This window comes from Numida meleagris, chromosome 5 (assembly GCF_002078875.1).
Source record: "Numida meleagris isolate 19003 breed g44 Domestic line chromosome 5, NumMel1.0, whole genome shotgun sequence".
Lineage (NCBI taxonomy): Eukaryota > Metazoa > Chordata > Aves > Galliformes > Numididae > Numida > Numida meleagris.
Genome location: NC_034413.1, coordinates 14,840,201 through 14,857,001, shown reverse-complemented (window position 1 = coordinate 14,857,001; position 16,801 = coordinate 14,840,201). Strand labels below are relative to the sequence as shown.

The 16,801-nt window shown below is 37.7% G+C and overlaps 1 protein-coding gene across 8 annotated transcripts in view; it reads left to right on the top strand.

Moving 5' to 3' along the window:
- Nucleotides 1-16,801, top strand: part of CPEB3 (cytoplasmic polyadenylation element binding protein 3) — an 85,728-nt gene that overhangs the window by 52,545 nt on the left and 16,382 nt on the right. For all 8 annotated transcript variants that reach the window (XM_021399269.1, XM_021399265.1, XM_021399267.1 and 5 more), the window contains exons 5-6: nucleotides 4,215-4,382; nucleotides 6,067-6,156. In XM_021399269.1, coding sequence (XP_021254944.1) covers nucleotides 4,215-4,382; nucleotides 6,067-6,156 — 258 coding nt within the window. The remainder of the gene's footprint in view (nucleotides 1-4,214; nucleotides 4,383-6,066; nucleotides 6,157-16,801) is intronic.

Here is a 16,801-nt window from a genome sequence, read left to right as displayed (position 1 = left end):
AATAACTGTCCTCAGTGGGTGAATACTGACAATCAAGAGAGGGGAAAAAAAAAAAAGAACATTTGAACATATTTTAACCGTATTCATCATTTAAGCAACTCTTACAAAAGTAAAAACAGGCTGAAAGCATTATGCAGATGTTGTACAGTGCTGTGTTTAAGTTTATTTTGGGAGATTAATGAACGTGGACAAGAGCAAACATGTTGGTTACCAAGAAAGATGCTAATGTACCTTATTTTTATGTGCTGTGCTGTAGTTGACACTGACTTTTAAACTGAGAAAATAATGGTGAAGATTGTGGCATTTAACAGCTAGACTTGGACAGTGCCATCTGTTTGGGGTACTTTGGCATTACATTTCATTTTATCTCTTTTTTTTTTAACGTATGTTCTGTGGCAGCTACGCATGTGATGCTGCTCGGAAGGCCTCCTTTTCTTAGTGTAGAATTTGCATCAAATTTGGAGACAAACGTAGTTGTCCAAGCTACCCGATAGCCTCTAAGTAACATGTAATTTGCACTTATGTGTGAGTCAAAATAGTAGGCAGTACTGATAGTGTTTCTAACATAAAGCTTGAGCTGATTTGATTCAAAGCTGATGGTGTTTAGCTTTTAATTTATAGGTAAAGGTAAACAGAGAATAGTATTTTTAAAACTTAGATTTTTCCCCATAAACTTACCTTCTTATTTTTCCCTAATTCCAGAGAACAGTCTAGTGTTAACAGATGTCTAAAGCATGCTAGTACTTCTCTTTGGTGCTCTCATGGTACTGAAACCAACTGGAAAGTATGTAGAGTATAAAATATCGTAAGCTCCGTATGCATGTGACGCTTGTGCCAAGTGTCTCCAGATTTATTCAATGGCAGCAAAGTAGGAAGGGAGGTGGAAATCATCCGGGCACTATTAACTTCTGCAACTTGTGTTGACTTGTAGCAGCAAAATGTAAGTGATGTGGCAATTGTAATTGTGATACATTCAGGGTAGGCTGTAAAATTCAGTGTAGGCTACTTTGTAGAAATTGTGGTGATGACAAAACAAGGCAAACAGGTTCTGGATGTGCTGGACTTTCAGGATTTTACTCAACCAAAATGCATGTTTCCCTCCATAATAATTGTTGCCTATGTAAAATTGTCTTCTGTGGTAACAAGCTGGAGTGTGTGTGTGTGTGTGTGTGTGCGCGCGTCTCTTGTCATCAGCGTTAGGGATTTTGTGACAGGCCCTACTCGTATAATATTAACCTCTGTGATATCCCTGCTTTTTCAGTACACTGAATTGCATAATGTTGTTTTGAGCTTTCTTAACCTGAAGAACCATGCAATTCTACCGTTGTCTGCTTAAAAAAAAAAAAAAAAAAAAGTTGTTTATCAAATGTTCTCATATTTATTATTTTTTTTTACCATTTGCATTGCGGTAATACTCAGAGAACTCAGTGGCAAGTCTGTGCAGGGACTCATTTCATATTTATTACACTGGAGTATTTTAATTAGTCTTTCACTCTGTCACTGTGACTAAGCATCTTCAGTGGGAAGGGTGTTGTCAGAAATATATTGGGGGTTGAGTGTAACCTATCAGCTTTCCATTTGATCCTCTGTTTCCTTTGTGAATTGAGCTGAGCTTTTTTTTTTGTAGATATTACACTTCATGTTGTTGAGTTGTGCATCCTGAAAACAAGATCCTTACCTTGTTTTCAATATTTTTTTAGTTTTTTTTCAGATATGGCTGTAAGAGTAGCTATAGAAAGTCTTTCCTCCTGCCTTCACAACTCAGAGGTGCCAGGGAAGGGCTGCAGGCATATAAAAACAGGGCACTTACTAATGCTTTCCCATGATACTCTACAGAGATTTGCCCTGGGTGTTTTTTGATGCGGCGTTTCAATTGTTAATGCTCCAAGATGGGTTTTTCTACTGTTCTTGCTCATTCCCTCTTTCAGAAACTATGTGAACTTTTTAGCATCCTAAAAAGCCTGTGGTAAGGGGTTCCACAGTTTGGCTTTCTTTGAGCCTTGCCATGTACTGATTGTGTTTAATGTACTTTGTTTCCCCTCACTTGGAAGAGACAGTGAACAATTGTTCCCTACTCCATTTCCTCTCTGCCTTTTGTGCTATTAAACATTTACTTTATACATTTAACTGTATGCTTCACTATAAAGCTTTAGATCATCATCTCTTGTATTCACTTAAGCTGAGTATAGTGTCTGTGAACTGTCAAGCATCTGACCATCAGAAGGGACATCTTGCTTTTTAAGCCACTATGCATTTTGTTGGATTTCCATCAGAAATCAGCTCTCATCCAGCCTCCTCAACGGACCTGTAATTCAGTTGAACAGCTAAATATCAATTTATTTGATGTGTAAGCTTCTGTCTTCTTTTTTTAAGAAAGTATGTTTGTGGGGGGAAATAAAATATTATTTAACCTGTTAATAATTTTATATTCTTACACATTTTTACTCTCCATACCTATTATTACTATCATTCATATGCTCTCTCTTCTGCTAAAATGCATATATTCTTATATGTGCATGCCCTCTCCATGCATTACCAGAATATCTATCAAGTCCTTCCTGGCTTATGCTCTAAAGCTGCCATTTCTGACAGCCTGCTGTGCTAGACTTTAAGAGTAGCATCTCTAAATCCTTCTCTGATTGTGGCATTTGCCCTGTTTCTATATTGGTGCTTAAAAGCACGGTAGGATTTTTACTTCTGTGGATTTTTGTATCTATGTTCTTTGCCGATGTTCTGCATTCAGTGTATTCTTCCTAATCAAGTCCTTTCTGGTACCTGGTGTTCATAAAAATTCAAGCTCATGTTTTGTGTCAGTCAGAACATCTTTCCTGTTGGTTGTTTATCTTGTTCCTACATGTAGGTTTGTTGCTGCTTTTTGTAATGTAGCCTTTACTGTTCAAGGCTCTATTACTGATAATTTCAGTGTATACATTTTTTCTGACTAGCTTCAGTCTGCATGTCTTTGTTTTACTCCTCGCCCCCATCTTTCCTCCCTTTACTTCCATGTTCTGTTAGCCCCAAATATAGCTTCCTCTTCTTTGGGTCTTGCTGGAAGTTAATTTCATGTGATCAATTATCTTGTAGTTTAACTATTTTTTCCTGCTATTTATATTTATAGTTAACCCCTCTATAAGCTGCTTGTATCAGTTCATTTTAATTCTGTCCCTGGGAGCAATCCTACATGATATGAGGGGACAAGTAGTTTATTCAGAGTTGAGATGAGGTTCCCATTTACACATCATTCCACTTTACAGGATTTATTTTTCGACTCAAGTATAGGAAATTAAATTCTAAAGCTACCATGTTCTGCTGTGCTGCTTATGTACAGCCTTTATGTATGCTGAATGTCTTTACTACTTCCATTTGCTGAGTTAATAAATCTGTTCTTAAGATAAGGTGTGTATACTTTAGTAACAATAGCAACAAGTTATTTGAATCAAGAGATCACAAATAATTTACTTTTCATTAAACAACTGAATAGCAGTCATTTGTGTTGCTTTTTGTTCATTCATTTACTGAAAGTCTGTTTTAACACTGAGTAACAATTTGACACTTGACTGCTGTAGCTAACAACTTTTTTTTTTGAGTGCAAGTGTTTGTGTTTTGTTTAATAAGTCTTTTAAATATTTTATCTTGTTAGCTAAGCTGTTTGCTTCGCCTACACGCTTAATATCCACTACGCAGAGCTTTTCTGTGTTTATTTTGCTGTTTGCCCCGTGCTCAGACTGTGTCTCCTCAAGGAGGAGCAATGCAGCCCTTGTGGTTAGGGTCCCTTAAGGCATTCTGAAGGAGGCCATCCTGCCCTGCAGTGCCATGGCTTGAGTGATCTGCATTTTGAAATAATTTCTTTGAGATCTGCTATGAAAGTTTTAAATCAATAAGGATTTAAGTGCTCCAAGGTTCTTTCTGTAGCTATGACACAGTTTCCTCAGACAACTTGTTGGTTTCCAATTGCTAGCCATTCACAAGAGTTTCTGCTTTAAACTAAATTAAGTTTATTGTCTTCTAAGAGTAATATAGTTACAGTTTTAAAAAAAATAGAAGCAATACTAATGACCATGATCTGAATAACTTAATTGCTTAGCTAGACTTGTTAATAGAAATTCTCTTAAAAGCAAAACAGTATTTTAGGAAAGGAAATTGTAAGTTTTCACTGAAATATTTAATTGTCCAGGAAATAGCTTTAACTATAGATACTACAAAATCTGTTACAGGTCGGTCTTCACTCTTTCCTTTTGAAGATGGCTTCCTAGACGACAGTCACGGTGATCAGTCTTTATCATCGGGTCTCAGCTCTCCGACACGCTGTCAGAATGGTGAAAGAGTGGAACGCTATTCTAGAAAGGTGTTTGTTGGAGGTCTTCCTCCTGACATTGATGAAGGTACTGTGAATAAGTTACACTGGTAAGACATGGGAATTGGCTTTTATATAATTACTTAGAAAAAGTCATTTTGTCATGGAAAAAGATGTATTTTTCCAGGTATATCACTTGTAGAGCTTGTGGCATTATTTAAAACAGCCTCCCCGCTTTGCCCCACAACACCTGAGAATTTCCTTGATGTTCTTGATACTGCAGATTAGAGGAGATGAAGACAGAAATGCCTGTGTAGCAGGTCTTTTAATCTGCACTAGCAGCATGTGTTCCCACATACATAAAATGGGAAAGCTGGAAAAAGGAAAGATAGTGGGTACTGTCAATCCTCTGCAGAATTTCCCTTGTTAATAGAAGTGGTTGATTTATGAACTTCGTTAATGCAGTACTTATCAAAGTAAGTTGGGTTCCTATCCAGCACATACGTAGTGTTCAATTCAAAAAGTAGAGCATTTAGTAAGGTTGCAAAAGCAACCAGCTTAGTAGGGATGGCCGGTTTTTTTCTTCAGTCCATATTAGCTCTGTGTGCACGTGCACGTGCACATTCGGGCTCAAACCAAAACATTACAGTTCGAGGTGTATTTTTCATATTGCAGCAGGAATCCATCACGGTGTAGCTTCAGTTGGCATATGCAAGACATTTGAGGATGCCTTATAAGGGAGGAATCTTTGAATCTCATCACCTACTAAACTTAAAAAATAAATGATGTGCAATTTCAATTATAAGAAATGAAAATAGGATGGGTTGCCAATGAATGGTTCACAGACAGCTCAAATGCAGTTCCCACACTGCATCACCAGTTGCAGAGTAGTTGATACAGGAACTCATCCATGGGAGACTGACTCTAGTAACACCATCTTCCTTCAGCTCCTGATTTGTGTGTTCTGTGTTTTGTGGCTCCTGTTGCTTGAAAAATCTAACATGCAGCTCATGGGGGTCAGGTAAACTGGATGCATCTCAAATAGCAACCAAAACATTGGAAAACCACAGCTTTTCTCTTCAAGCTCTTTTTCTGATGAGTTGTTGCTCTGATCTATCTAGTGTTGCATTAGATATAATTCTAAATTTCTACTTTCTTTAAAATGCATAAATACATTGACAATATACTTTTTTTAAAATAACTTAAATAAGTTTGTGGAAAAAAAATTCTTTAAATAAAATCATCCTATAGGATAGTTTCAGGGATAGTTTCAGATGTTTGCTCTGTAGTGTTTTTAAACTAATGCTTTTAAAAAAAAAAAAAAAGTGGTTATTCAAGGCAGATTTTCCAAGGGGGCTGTGGAGGTGAAGTCCTCACAGTCGCGTGGCCTGATGCAGCCTGCTTTCCAGATCGTGCTACAAGGAGTGGCCATGCAGACATGTAGCTTCTCCATCAGTCCCCATGTGGCTGCATCTGATCCTGCTTTGTGGCTATAATTAGACGTAGACCACAGCTGAAGCATATTCACTTCTGATAGATCGTGTTTGCATTTAATCCTGCTGCAAACCTGTATTAATAAAATGCAAAATTCCTTTTTTAAACAGCCACGTATATCACAGAACTGAAAGAACATTTAGGCATTATCAATGTGCATTATTGCAGTTTTTATTGTTCTTGATAGGTACAGAAAATAGACTTTTAAAAGAAAAATGTTTACCTTGCCACTGTCAGCCTTCAGACTTTCTCTAAGGTGCCTCATTTGTTTTTTGTAGATGAGATCACTGCCAGCTTTCGTAGGTTTGGACCTCTTGTGGTGGACTGGCCTCACAAAGCCGAAAGCAAGTCATATTTTCCACCTAAAGGTAATTAGCTTAAAATGTATTTATGCAGGCTGTTCTTGTAAAAGGAAAGTATGTCTACGATGTGGCGATCAATTAAAAGGAAAGGATTTGATTATCAGTGATGAATTTGCTCTTTCAACAAGTGTATTTTCAGCAGTTATCATGATGGAAAAAAACCAATTCAGCGAATGAAATGTAGCCTTGTGTGTGTACTACAGCAAGCCTGGAGTCCTTAATTCAGTGTTTAATTTATACTAGACTTAGTTTAGAAGGAAAGTTTTAGAAATTTCCTATTCCTAATTCTGTTGTGGTTTGCATATTGTTGAAACTGTAAGAATAATAGTATGAGATTTCTCATGGCCAGGAACTCAGTGGTGGATTGTAGAGATGCACGAGCCTACTTTGTGGTGTGCTGACCCAGGAAGCTGTGATCCTGCTCAGAACCAAAAGATTTGCATCAGACTTTGCTGTTGCTGAGCTACAGCAATGAATTCTGTTAAGAGATGGAGTATTCAGCTTGGACAGGTGTCATGCACTATGGTCACAGAGCTTCCAGGCTGGAATTGATTTGTTTCAGAGTGGCTTAGAGTTAAGCAGGTGGGGCTATTTCACATCCATCAGCAAAATATTATGCTGACTTATTTGGGGTTTATGGGAAAACTGGCTGGGAGAGTTGCTTGGCTAAACTCAGTTGCTTTGATTGTACTGTACTTTCTGCTGTGATTTTATATTATAGCATATAGTTTGTGCTCAGTCACGCTCGCCTCTTGCATATAGTTTGGGAGTTCATGCATGATCTAAAACTGTAGCATAAAATTAAGCACAAGATTTCTGATCTATACCTTAAGATTTTCTGCTCTCACTGGACCTCAAAGTTCTTAATTGCTCATTAAGGCCACTGATTATTTTGGTAGAAGAGTAGGATGCTCAGTCACTGAACTAGCTAATCCTGCAACATTTTGATAGATAGATTTTTGACCACAGCAGACAAGTAACTAACAGTTTATGAGGAAGCTTGAGTGCTGGAGGCAAGATAGGTCTGTGACAAATGCTTTTTCTCTAAACAGCATTTGGGCCACTTGCTTTAAAAGAGACCAACAAAACGTACATGCTCTGTCTTTCCCGTCCCATTCTCATAACTCAGCCTTGCTGTCAGGAGTTTCTATGCAACATCTGTTCCTGAATTAATAAATACATAAAGCACATATTCTTAAGGACAGTTAGTAAAATATGCTTTTTTTTTTGCGTTTTCACTTAAAAGTTTAAAGAACAGTATTAAAACAAGTTTCTCCTTGTCCCTAGTATCTCTTGTCGCTCTCCACTACAATTTTTGTCCTCAATAACTATATTCAATAACTATTTATGGCAGGTCAACATGGGACTTCCAGTTATTGTTGAGTTTGTTCTGTATCTGACAGTGGACTAGTTATGCCTCACCAAACTTGTGAAAATGTTTTTGAGTAAGATCTATTTTAGCAGAAGACAAGGGAATGCAGGCTCGCATCTATTTATGTCATGATTCTAATATAGGAAACAGCTTTCAAAGCCCCTGCCAGTTGCCCTGAATGTCTGTCTGAAAGTGCTAAACAACAGTCAATCCCAACTGCTCCAGATTTATTTATAACTAACTTCTTAGTTATCAATCAGGACTGCAGCATTATACATCCTGCATTCCTGTCTTAGAGATTCTCTTATGAGTTGTATTAAGCTTGGTTGGTAAAATGTACATGAGTTGCTGTGATTCCATATAGGCAGTAGCTGCATAAAAGACCAGGAGTCAAAAGGCCAAGATTGAACGCATATTGTATTTTTTTCAAATCTTTTGCATCTATTTTAAATATAAAGAATACTTCTCTTGCAAGGTTATTATGAAATCACTGAAAGAAGCACCGCAATAAAATGCCTCTATTTCTGTTTTTCCACAGAAGCTCCTTTAGAATTAAAATACAGTATTTATTTGTTTTAACTTGTTTTATTTTAAGCTGTTCTCATTTATTATCAGGCACTTATTTTCAAAAAAAATGCAATGAAATGAAAAGAGATGCTTGAAGTTATGCTTTTGCACAACATTCAGTGGCATACTTATTCAGCTGTCAAATGCTCATGATTTTAGATGCTTTCTCCCTTTTTTTTTCTGCGTCTTCCAAGTCACATTACTAATCTGTAAAATTTCTGACAACTTCAGTATGATTGTTTCAAATGTAAAATCTGTCCAAAATAATAATTGAAAAAAGACAGACAAATTTAATGACAGAGGATGTCTGCTGTGTGCTAGCAGTCTCAAAGGAGAAGAACACTGGACTGTGGGAATGCAGTGGGATGATATGGAGGCTAATCTTTGTTCACACATTAATAAGACTGATCTCTGAGGCTTCTCCCACCTACTTGAGCGTGCCTGACTGGCAGTAATATTGAACCCTGCTCTTTATGAAAATAGGCTATCGCCTCCAGATGGACTTTAGTGGCCTTTTGGTGGATAGGCTTTTTTAATTTCCCCTTTATTTCTGTAGGTCGGGCCGAAGGACTATGCCTAGACTTAGAACAAAAGTTGTTTTTTGTTTGCTTTGATAAGCATTCAGTTACAGGCTTGGAGCAGATAAAATCATACCATCGGGTCAGCAGAGTCAGCTGAGTTTTACACTGGGGCAGTTTCATCAGGGATTTCTGCCTTCGCAGTTTCATGCAGCTGATGTCACCCCTTACGGTCCTGAGCGTACTGATACAGACTTTCAGCAGCTATGTTGATTTTTCAAGAAAAATGCTATGCCTTATTCATAATTTAATGAATTTGTGAAATGTTTACAACATCGATGCAATAGATGAATTCCATATAGTTGCTTTATTTTAGGAGCACTATCTTGATATCCTTAAGACTAGGAACAAAATGCTGCAAAAGCTATTAGCCATGACTAAGCTGATCAGGCATGAAATCTGAAATATTAAAATAAAACTACAATCTAATGACTTTTTTCCCTCCTCTCTTTATCGGGTGTTTTATCTGGTTAGTTTGGTGGGTAAGTCAGACCATAGATGAGCAGTCAGTCTTGATCTGGCAAGCCATATTAACTCATTTATTATCTGGTGTGGTTGATTAGCTTAGGTGCAGTGTCACCTAAGCTGCTTTCAGGGCTAACTGAGGTCCAGAAACATTCCCACAGTGCTGAGCTTGAACAAAGAATGCTTTCCTGGATTTGGCATCCTGAGCAGGGTGATGCCATTGGCCTGTACTGTCTTTGCTTAAACACATCCGTTAAGTGCTGCACCTGATGGACATAGACCGGTTTTGTGTCACATACACTGAACTGCAGTCTCCAGCATGGTGAGTTACACAAGGCTTATTACAATATGATTTTGGACCTGAGGGGGACTACAGATCAACAAGGACGTGTCTGTATCATAATACTAGGGCACGCTGTGTACTATGTCATGCAGGTTTTCCTGTTTTTGCAGGTATTCTAGGTCTTTGTTACCTGTACTGAATCTTGCCTGACATGATGACACTGTGAGCAGGTGTTTCAGAAAGAGATCTGGCTTGATCAGTAGTTAAATTTTGGTTATTTCCACAACAAAGTCAAAATTATCTGGCAGATCAAACAGCCCCTACAGGAAGCACCAGCGAGCTCGGTATTTAATTGCCAAGAGAACACCCAGCTGTTTTGTCACTGAAAGTGTAGATTATTGCACTTGAGCAAGAGAAGTTGATAACAGCTGACAATGTGGATAAGAGGCTGCTATTTCTAGTTCTGAGCATCTGTATTATTGCCTCAACATTTCTTTTCACCTCTCCTATGCATTGTAAAGCTTAGCACTGTGTTTTTATGTTGGTGTCATCCATGAGGTGAATTTAATGCTTTGCTTCTGAATAAGGCCAATTCATTACTGCTGCTTGAAGAGTCTTTGGATGATTGCCTTTGGCATCTGTTTGGATGCGTTAGTAACAGAACTGGCAAAATTTATAAATGCCATGTGTTGGTCTTGGTAAGCAGATGCCCAGTTTGTAATGTGTTTACTTGGCTTTCACCACAGAGTTTTGGGAACTAAATGTGGCTTGTGATGAAGTATTTTCTGAGTACCTATGAGATGTTGAGAAATAATTAAATATGCACGTAAGTAAGTTATCAAATGTAGTTACACATAACCATGACAGTTTATTTCACTCTGGCAAAATCCAGGTAATTCAATTAGTATTTGATTAAAATATGAAGGCTTTCCAATTTATTTACTGGTCTGCTGAGTTAAGCAATGTTTATGCTAACAACAGTCAATTTTTTTCCTGCTTCTTTTATTAAACAGATGGTGTCAACTGTTTCAAAAACATTCTCCTTTCAGTTTTTTTTAACAGATTGTTAGCTTTAAAACAATTTCTTAAAAAAAAAAGAGCTTTTACTGATTTATTTGTGATATTTATGATTTTTCTAGCTCTCACTGAAACATGTATGACATTTTACAAAGAAAAAAGTTTATACTGAAATCTTTCTCTGCTTCTTTCCTTTTAAGAGGAAAGATGTTACAGAGTAAGAAAATGAGGTGGGACAGAACTTGAAGACAGGGTGCATTTGGAAGGGAGGAATGCATTGGTTTTACAGTTGATTAAGATGTCTGGTACAACAGTCTGATCCTCTTGTATTTTCCCTGTCCTTCAGCTATTTATTTGATTAAAAATAGACACATTGTACTTACTGCTCACAGGGCGCACAAAGATGGGCAAGATCTCAGGAAGAAAAGAATACCATATAGAAAGTTGCATAAAGCAACACTGGGAAGTGATTGCTTTCATTTAAAACTGCTGGTGCGACAGACTGTATGAGCATTCCTGATGATCTCTAAGGTAAACTAGTTGGGAATGCTGTCATTGGCAGTTGTCTGACCTTTGTTGTGTGACTGAGGTCCCTTTGCATGGTTAATTCCATTGCCAGTGCAGTAGAGATGGTAGTTTCTGCAAGAGCAGCAGCAATGAATAGTTACAAGGATAAAGTATGGGGCCATAATTCTGACTGTCAGCTAGATTCAGAAATTGGCATCTGGTTTGTCTGAGTACAGTGATCTATTGTACAGAAACTAGTTTCAGTATTTCAGAGAAGCTGTGGATGCCCCATCCCTGGAGGTGCTCATGGCCGGGTTGGATTGGAGCCCCGGGCCCTGATCTGGTAGGTGGCACCCAGCCAACAGCAGGGGGTTGGAACTGGATGGCTTCCAACCCAATCATTCTGTGATTTTTTTTTCTAGTTATTTTGGTCTAAATGATCTAATATCATACTACTAAAGTATGGCACAGAATGCCTGGCCAGTTTTTATACCTTACAAACTGAAATTGGAGATTGTAGTATTTTCTAGAATGGAAACTTAAGTTCCTTATCCAGAAATGCATTGTATGGCAAATATCAATGAAAGTTCTAAAAAGAATTTTATTTGTGTATGTTTCCACACAGCAGTGCACAAGATCAGTCCTTTAACCACTGACCTCTCAGGCGTTGTACGTAATTTGGAGGCCCTGTGCCTTCCCACAGCAGGAAAGCATGATCCCAAAGCAATGCAATTCACAAAGTGTGTGGCAGCAACATGCAGTACATACAAATTTGCCATTTAAGATTGTTTTTAGTGTAGAAGTTGCTTTTAGGTATGCAATTAATTTTGTTTAAGCCTTCCTTTGTAAAGATCTTCATGCTATTTCCTATCCAGTGCTTAATGAGTCTCGGTGGTGAAGTGATAATGATTTTAAAATATTTGTCTGATAACTGGCACAGCAGTCTCAAGGAGCACTCAAGAAGCTGCTTCACGTCAGAGAATGTCTGTCCCTAGAGCAATGCCATTTGCCGTTTCTTTCTGTAAGAGTAAACAAGAATCTGATGAGGCATAATATAGTTATTTTTGAGCAAAAGCCTAGGCAGGGCAAATCTCATTCTGAGGTGGCTTTGCAGGATTAGTCTCTCCCAGCTTTCATGTTGCCTTCAACAACAGATGCTATTTCTTTCAGAACTGCAGCCTAACTCAGAATTCAGCTTAGCATCTTATGTACTTCTAGACTTTTCAAAGGTATATCTTGGATGGTGTCTTTTCTGGTGGTATAGAGGTAACTGACTGACTTCAACTTTTGAATATGTTGGGCAGCTAATGTTAATAGAGCCGTACTTGTGATCACGGGCTTTAAATCTTAATGTCCATGAAGATGATATTAAAGAGAAAGGAGGTGCTCTACTTACCTTCTTAATAGCTGAAGATGGATCATTACCATTCCAATTCAGGGACAGAGCAAAGGTGGAGCAGAGATGCAGATCCTCTTCAGGAGAAAGCTTTGTGTTTTGTGAAACAAGCACATAGAGCTTGATGACTGACTTCACTGTTGCCTAAATAAGAGCACTGAGTTGTACGCTCTTAGGAGCGTGCATCTCTTTGTCACTTTTGCAGATGATGTATACTACTGTGATATAAGGTATACTAATTAAACATCTATGTATATTATACTGTTTGTATCAAACTGAGTTGCTGAGTAGCTCATACGTCACGTGGCTCGCTCAGGAGGGCTGGCATACGTTTTCACTGTATTTGTAGTGACTACAAAGCGGCAGTATGGGGAAGAAAATGTGTTCTGATTGTGAATTCTCTAACAGATAACATTTAAAAATTAAATGCATATTTAACTGATTGTTAGACTAAGTAACTTAATGTAGCTACTGTTTATACTGAAATTTTGCATTGTTAAACATCTGTTCTCTCCTGAAATATCTCAAAAGGTAGTATTTCCCTTTCTTGCTTTGTATAGTTTTCAAAGCAGAAAGCATGTACATTTGTCACACTTGATGTGAAAGGTTGCTACTTTTTCCAAATTATTTCTTGTGTAAATGTTACTGTTGTGTCAACTGCATGTCAGCGTGTGTGCAGAACAGCAGTCCTCAGCCTTTCCCGGCATATTAATGATGCAATGAGGGAGGAGAGACATTTGACATTGACACACAGTCTTTATTTTTATCTAAAGCAAAGGTCAGTAAAGCCCTTCTTAATTGAAGTCTCCCAGAAATAACCTCTGATCCTACTTTAGAACATACATACTTGTTGTCAAAAATACATTTTGGATCCAAGAAAATTTTAGATCATTAAGTGACGTTAAATGTGGGGTTTGGGAGGGTTTTCTAGCCACTACTTGAAAGCCTTCAATGATTAAGGCAACAGAATGAAGAAGTCGAAAGCATTACCTGCAATGTGAACATATTGAAGTACAGAAAAAGGATGGGTTTTTTTGGTCAGTTATCCCTAGGAAAGAAGCAGCCTGCTTTTGTCAAATGAAAGCAGCTGAATATTTGTCTGATTCTCATAAACTGCTTCTAAAACCACATCAATTTTACTGATGGTCTGGTTTTTTTCATAAAGTGTTTTTTTCCCCATCAAAACTAAATTCTATTTTTCTGCATTTTCTGTTGTTTTATAAATGGGAACATATGGGTTAATCTGTGTTATGGGCTCCAGAATAAAATCAGGTTTTTGAACGGAGATATTGAGGTCTATGGAGGTTAAGACTGGGCATAGGAATTCATCGGGTGTCGGAAGATGCTGCTCGGGAGTGGATCTGCTTCCCTCTGGTTTCAAAAGCTAGGAGCAGCAGAGAGCTGTTCTCTCAGATGTGTCACTGCTGGCACAGCAGCAAAATCGCCCTAGTTTGGGCATCTGTGACGTATGTGGATAACACTATCTCAGTATAATCACTGCTCTGTTACATCACGATGGAGACTGCGCAGTTTTCATTTAATAAAATGAAAATCATAGTGGTTTAGAGGATTTGGTAAATCCTATGATATTTTTTGTAAAATATACCATTCTGATATCCCAGAAAAGTGCATGCTAAGTAGAAACTTTGAGAGAGAAATTTGTTCAGCCGATATGATTAGCTGAGTTTTGGAAAAACTTTCTGTCATTAAGGTCTTCAAGCTGCATCTGTTCTATACAGCCAACAGAGATGAGAGACTTGAGCAACTAGAGCTTAAAAACAATCACATGTGAGTGAACATTCAAAGCAGTTATTGTTAACCAGCAACTCGCTGAAGCAGAAATTGACAAATTGACTTCTTATGATTAAACCTAGTGCTGAAGCGATGTAGTCAGCAATGGAAACCTTTTTGTTAAGGGAAACTGCTGACAGCATTTCTTTTTTGGAAAGAACTAAAATACCAAGTAATTGCAATTTTCATGTTTTTAAATTATCTTTATTTTAGCTAAGCTGTAAAAATGAAACAAAAAGAACCTTCCAAAAACACTTACTACAAAATTACCTCACAAAATGTGTAAGATTAGATTAGTGAAAATGCCAACATACAAAGTATGTTCTGAATGCTGCCAGGAAGAGATCTTTCTCACTCTAAGCTGAAATTGCTTGATTCTTTGCACAGTTTTGTCCAATATCGAAGAGTTATTCCTCTTTGCTTGCTGATGTGACAGAAAAGGAAACAACAAAATTTTTCTGTCAGTAGTTCTTCGGTGAAGTGCTGAATTAACCTGCATGGTATCTTCAAATAATGCTAGTTAAGTACTATAAACTAGAGAGACATGGGATTTAAAATCACAATTTAAAATGATCTAAAATATCCTCTCAATTTAAACTGTCGCAACCTTTTTCTTTTTCTAGTTGCTCTGACTGTTTGATATACTGTACATACGCAGTCTCCTTTATGTTGTCCATTTACACCACTCCCATGGATCCGTAGCTTTGGTGTTTTCAAACTATTTGCAGATACCACAGCTGACACCATCTGGATAGCAGAACGGGGGAAAATTCTAGCAGTAAATTCCACATGAAGACCTTGAAACTATCAGTTGCTCAAGGATAGTACTGTGATTTTGCAGGTATTTTTGTTTCCCTACTTCATCCTCATGGATAAATGATGGTGCCAGCTCTGTACGTGTGCAGAAGAACAGAAGCAGAAGGGATGGTTTTCAGATATGGATGATCAGTGGCTTCAATTGCAATAAGCTTGTTAGGAAAATTCTTAAACCGTAGTAATGTTTTTTCCCCTTGGATGAACACTGACTAGCTGTTCTGGCTGGATTAGAGTCAGTAGTGTGGAGTGATCCTGTAAGACAACAGAAGCTCTTCTCTAAGATTTTGGCTTCCTAAGCAACATTCCTATTGGAGTGAAAGGTATTGCTCTTAGGGTAAATTCCTTAATGTAAAGGATGGAAAACATAGCTTGTCTGAACAGTTGCCTTTCCTGTTTTCCCCCATCTCAGAACTATCAAGCCCAGCGTCTGCACTGTCTTAAAAAGTGTCTTGCATTTCAGTTCCTCTATAGACAGAGTTACAAAGTCATGGTGAAGTGCACATAGGACTGCTGGAATCACAGGCATGGGGGAATGTCTTGCTGGCTTCTTGGTCTATGTAAATGACGTCAGGTGTTACGTCTTCTCTTTTTGTTTGAAGATTATTGAGAAAAGCTCTTCATATCAATTCTGAGTGTTTGGTGCGTCATAGCTGTAGCAAGTTTCCTCTCTTCTTTAAAAATAAAACTTAAGAAAAACATATAATTTTAAAAAGGTACTGTGTTGTAAAATCCAGTATCAAAAATTTTTAACTAAAAATAACTGACTTCAGCTAAAAAGCAGACTGGATGTTTGGGTCTCTGTCTTCTGCCACGAAAATTATGTCATCAATTTATTTTACCTCCTGCTGAGGTAAGGAATGGCAGGTGAAATCAAATAGACTACTGACTTATCTAGAATTTTTCTATATTAATATTGCTCAGAGTAGAATCTGAAATTGGCTTCCTGACAAACAGGAATAACTGGGCTTTCCTTCAGACTTGGAGACTGGTTTCTTTTCCGCCATCTGCTCAGAGTTAAAGCAGCAGCAGCAGACCTGAGCCCTGTGGAAGATGAGAAAGAGCTGCTTTGCCCAGAGCAGCCGTGATTTAATACTGCCCTCGCAAACTGAAATTGACAAATTCACTTCTGAATTTAGTTGCGCTTTTTTGTGTTGATGAATGCAAATGCCTGCTATTTCATGCTGCTGACCCAGTAAACTTTACAGAGATAGCTCTTGCCTCATCAAAAATTAAGTCTTTGTCATATAATTAATTCATGTGACTACCATCATAACTATAATAAAGGAAATTGTATGCTATAGCTTTTTTTTAACACCCTTTGATTCTGATTTAGAGCTGCTATGCTTTCTGAAGTCTGAAGTTTTAAAATGGTGGTGACCTTTGAAAGAGGAAAAAAACATACAAATTTGCTCTTGCAATATTCTACACAGTGTAGAAGTAAAACGCCACATAAAAGGACAGGTTTCAGTTCCCTTTCAGAATATTCTCCATGAGTTTAGTGGATTTTTTAAAGGAGGGGGTGCATTTCAAAACTTTTTTCTTCAAAAAAAATTTGGGGAGAAGCATCTTTACTACAGGAAAAACTGAGATGGTATCTGGATACTAATGTTTTTTCCATAAACTGTAAAGAAACTGTAGGTAGCAATGACCAGCAAATCCTTTCTGCTCCTTGACATGTTATAGAGGTGAAAGGACTCTGTAAATCTCTACGTGTGTTTATGCACTGCATCATTATTATAATACTGTCCTCTCCACTCAGCAGGGAGGAGGAAACACTAGGGCTTCTTTCCCTTGTCCTCATGGACCAAGTGGACATGTTTTTTTCATTTACATTGAACATGTGGAAAAGATATGGATAA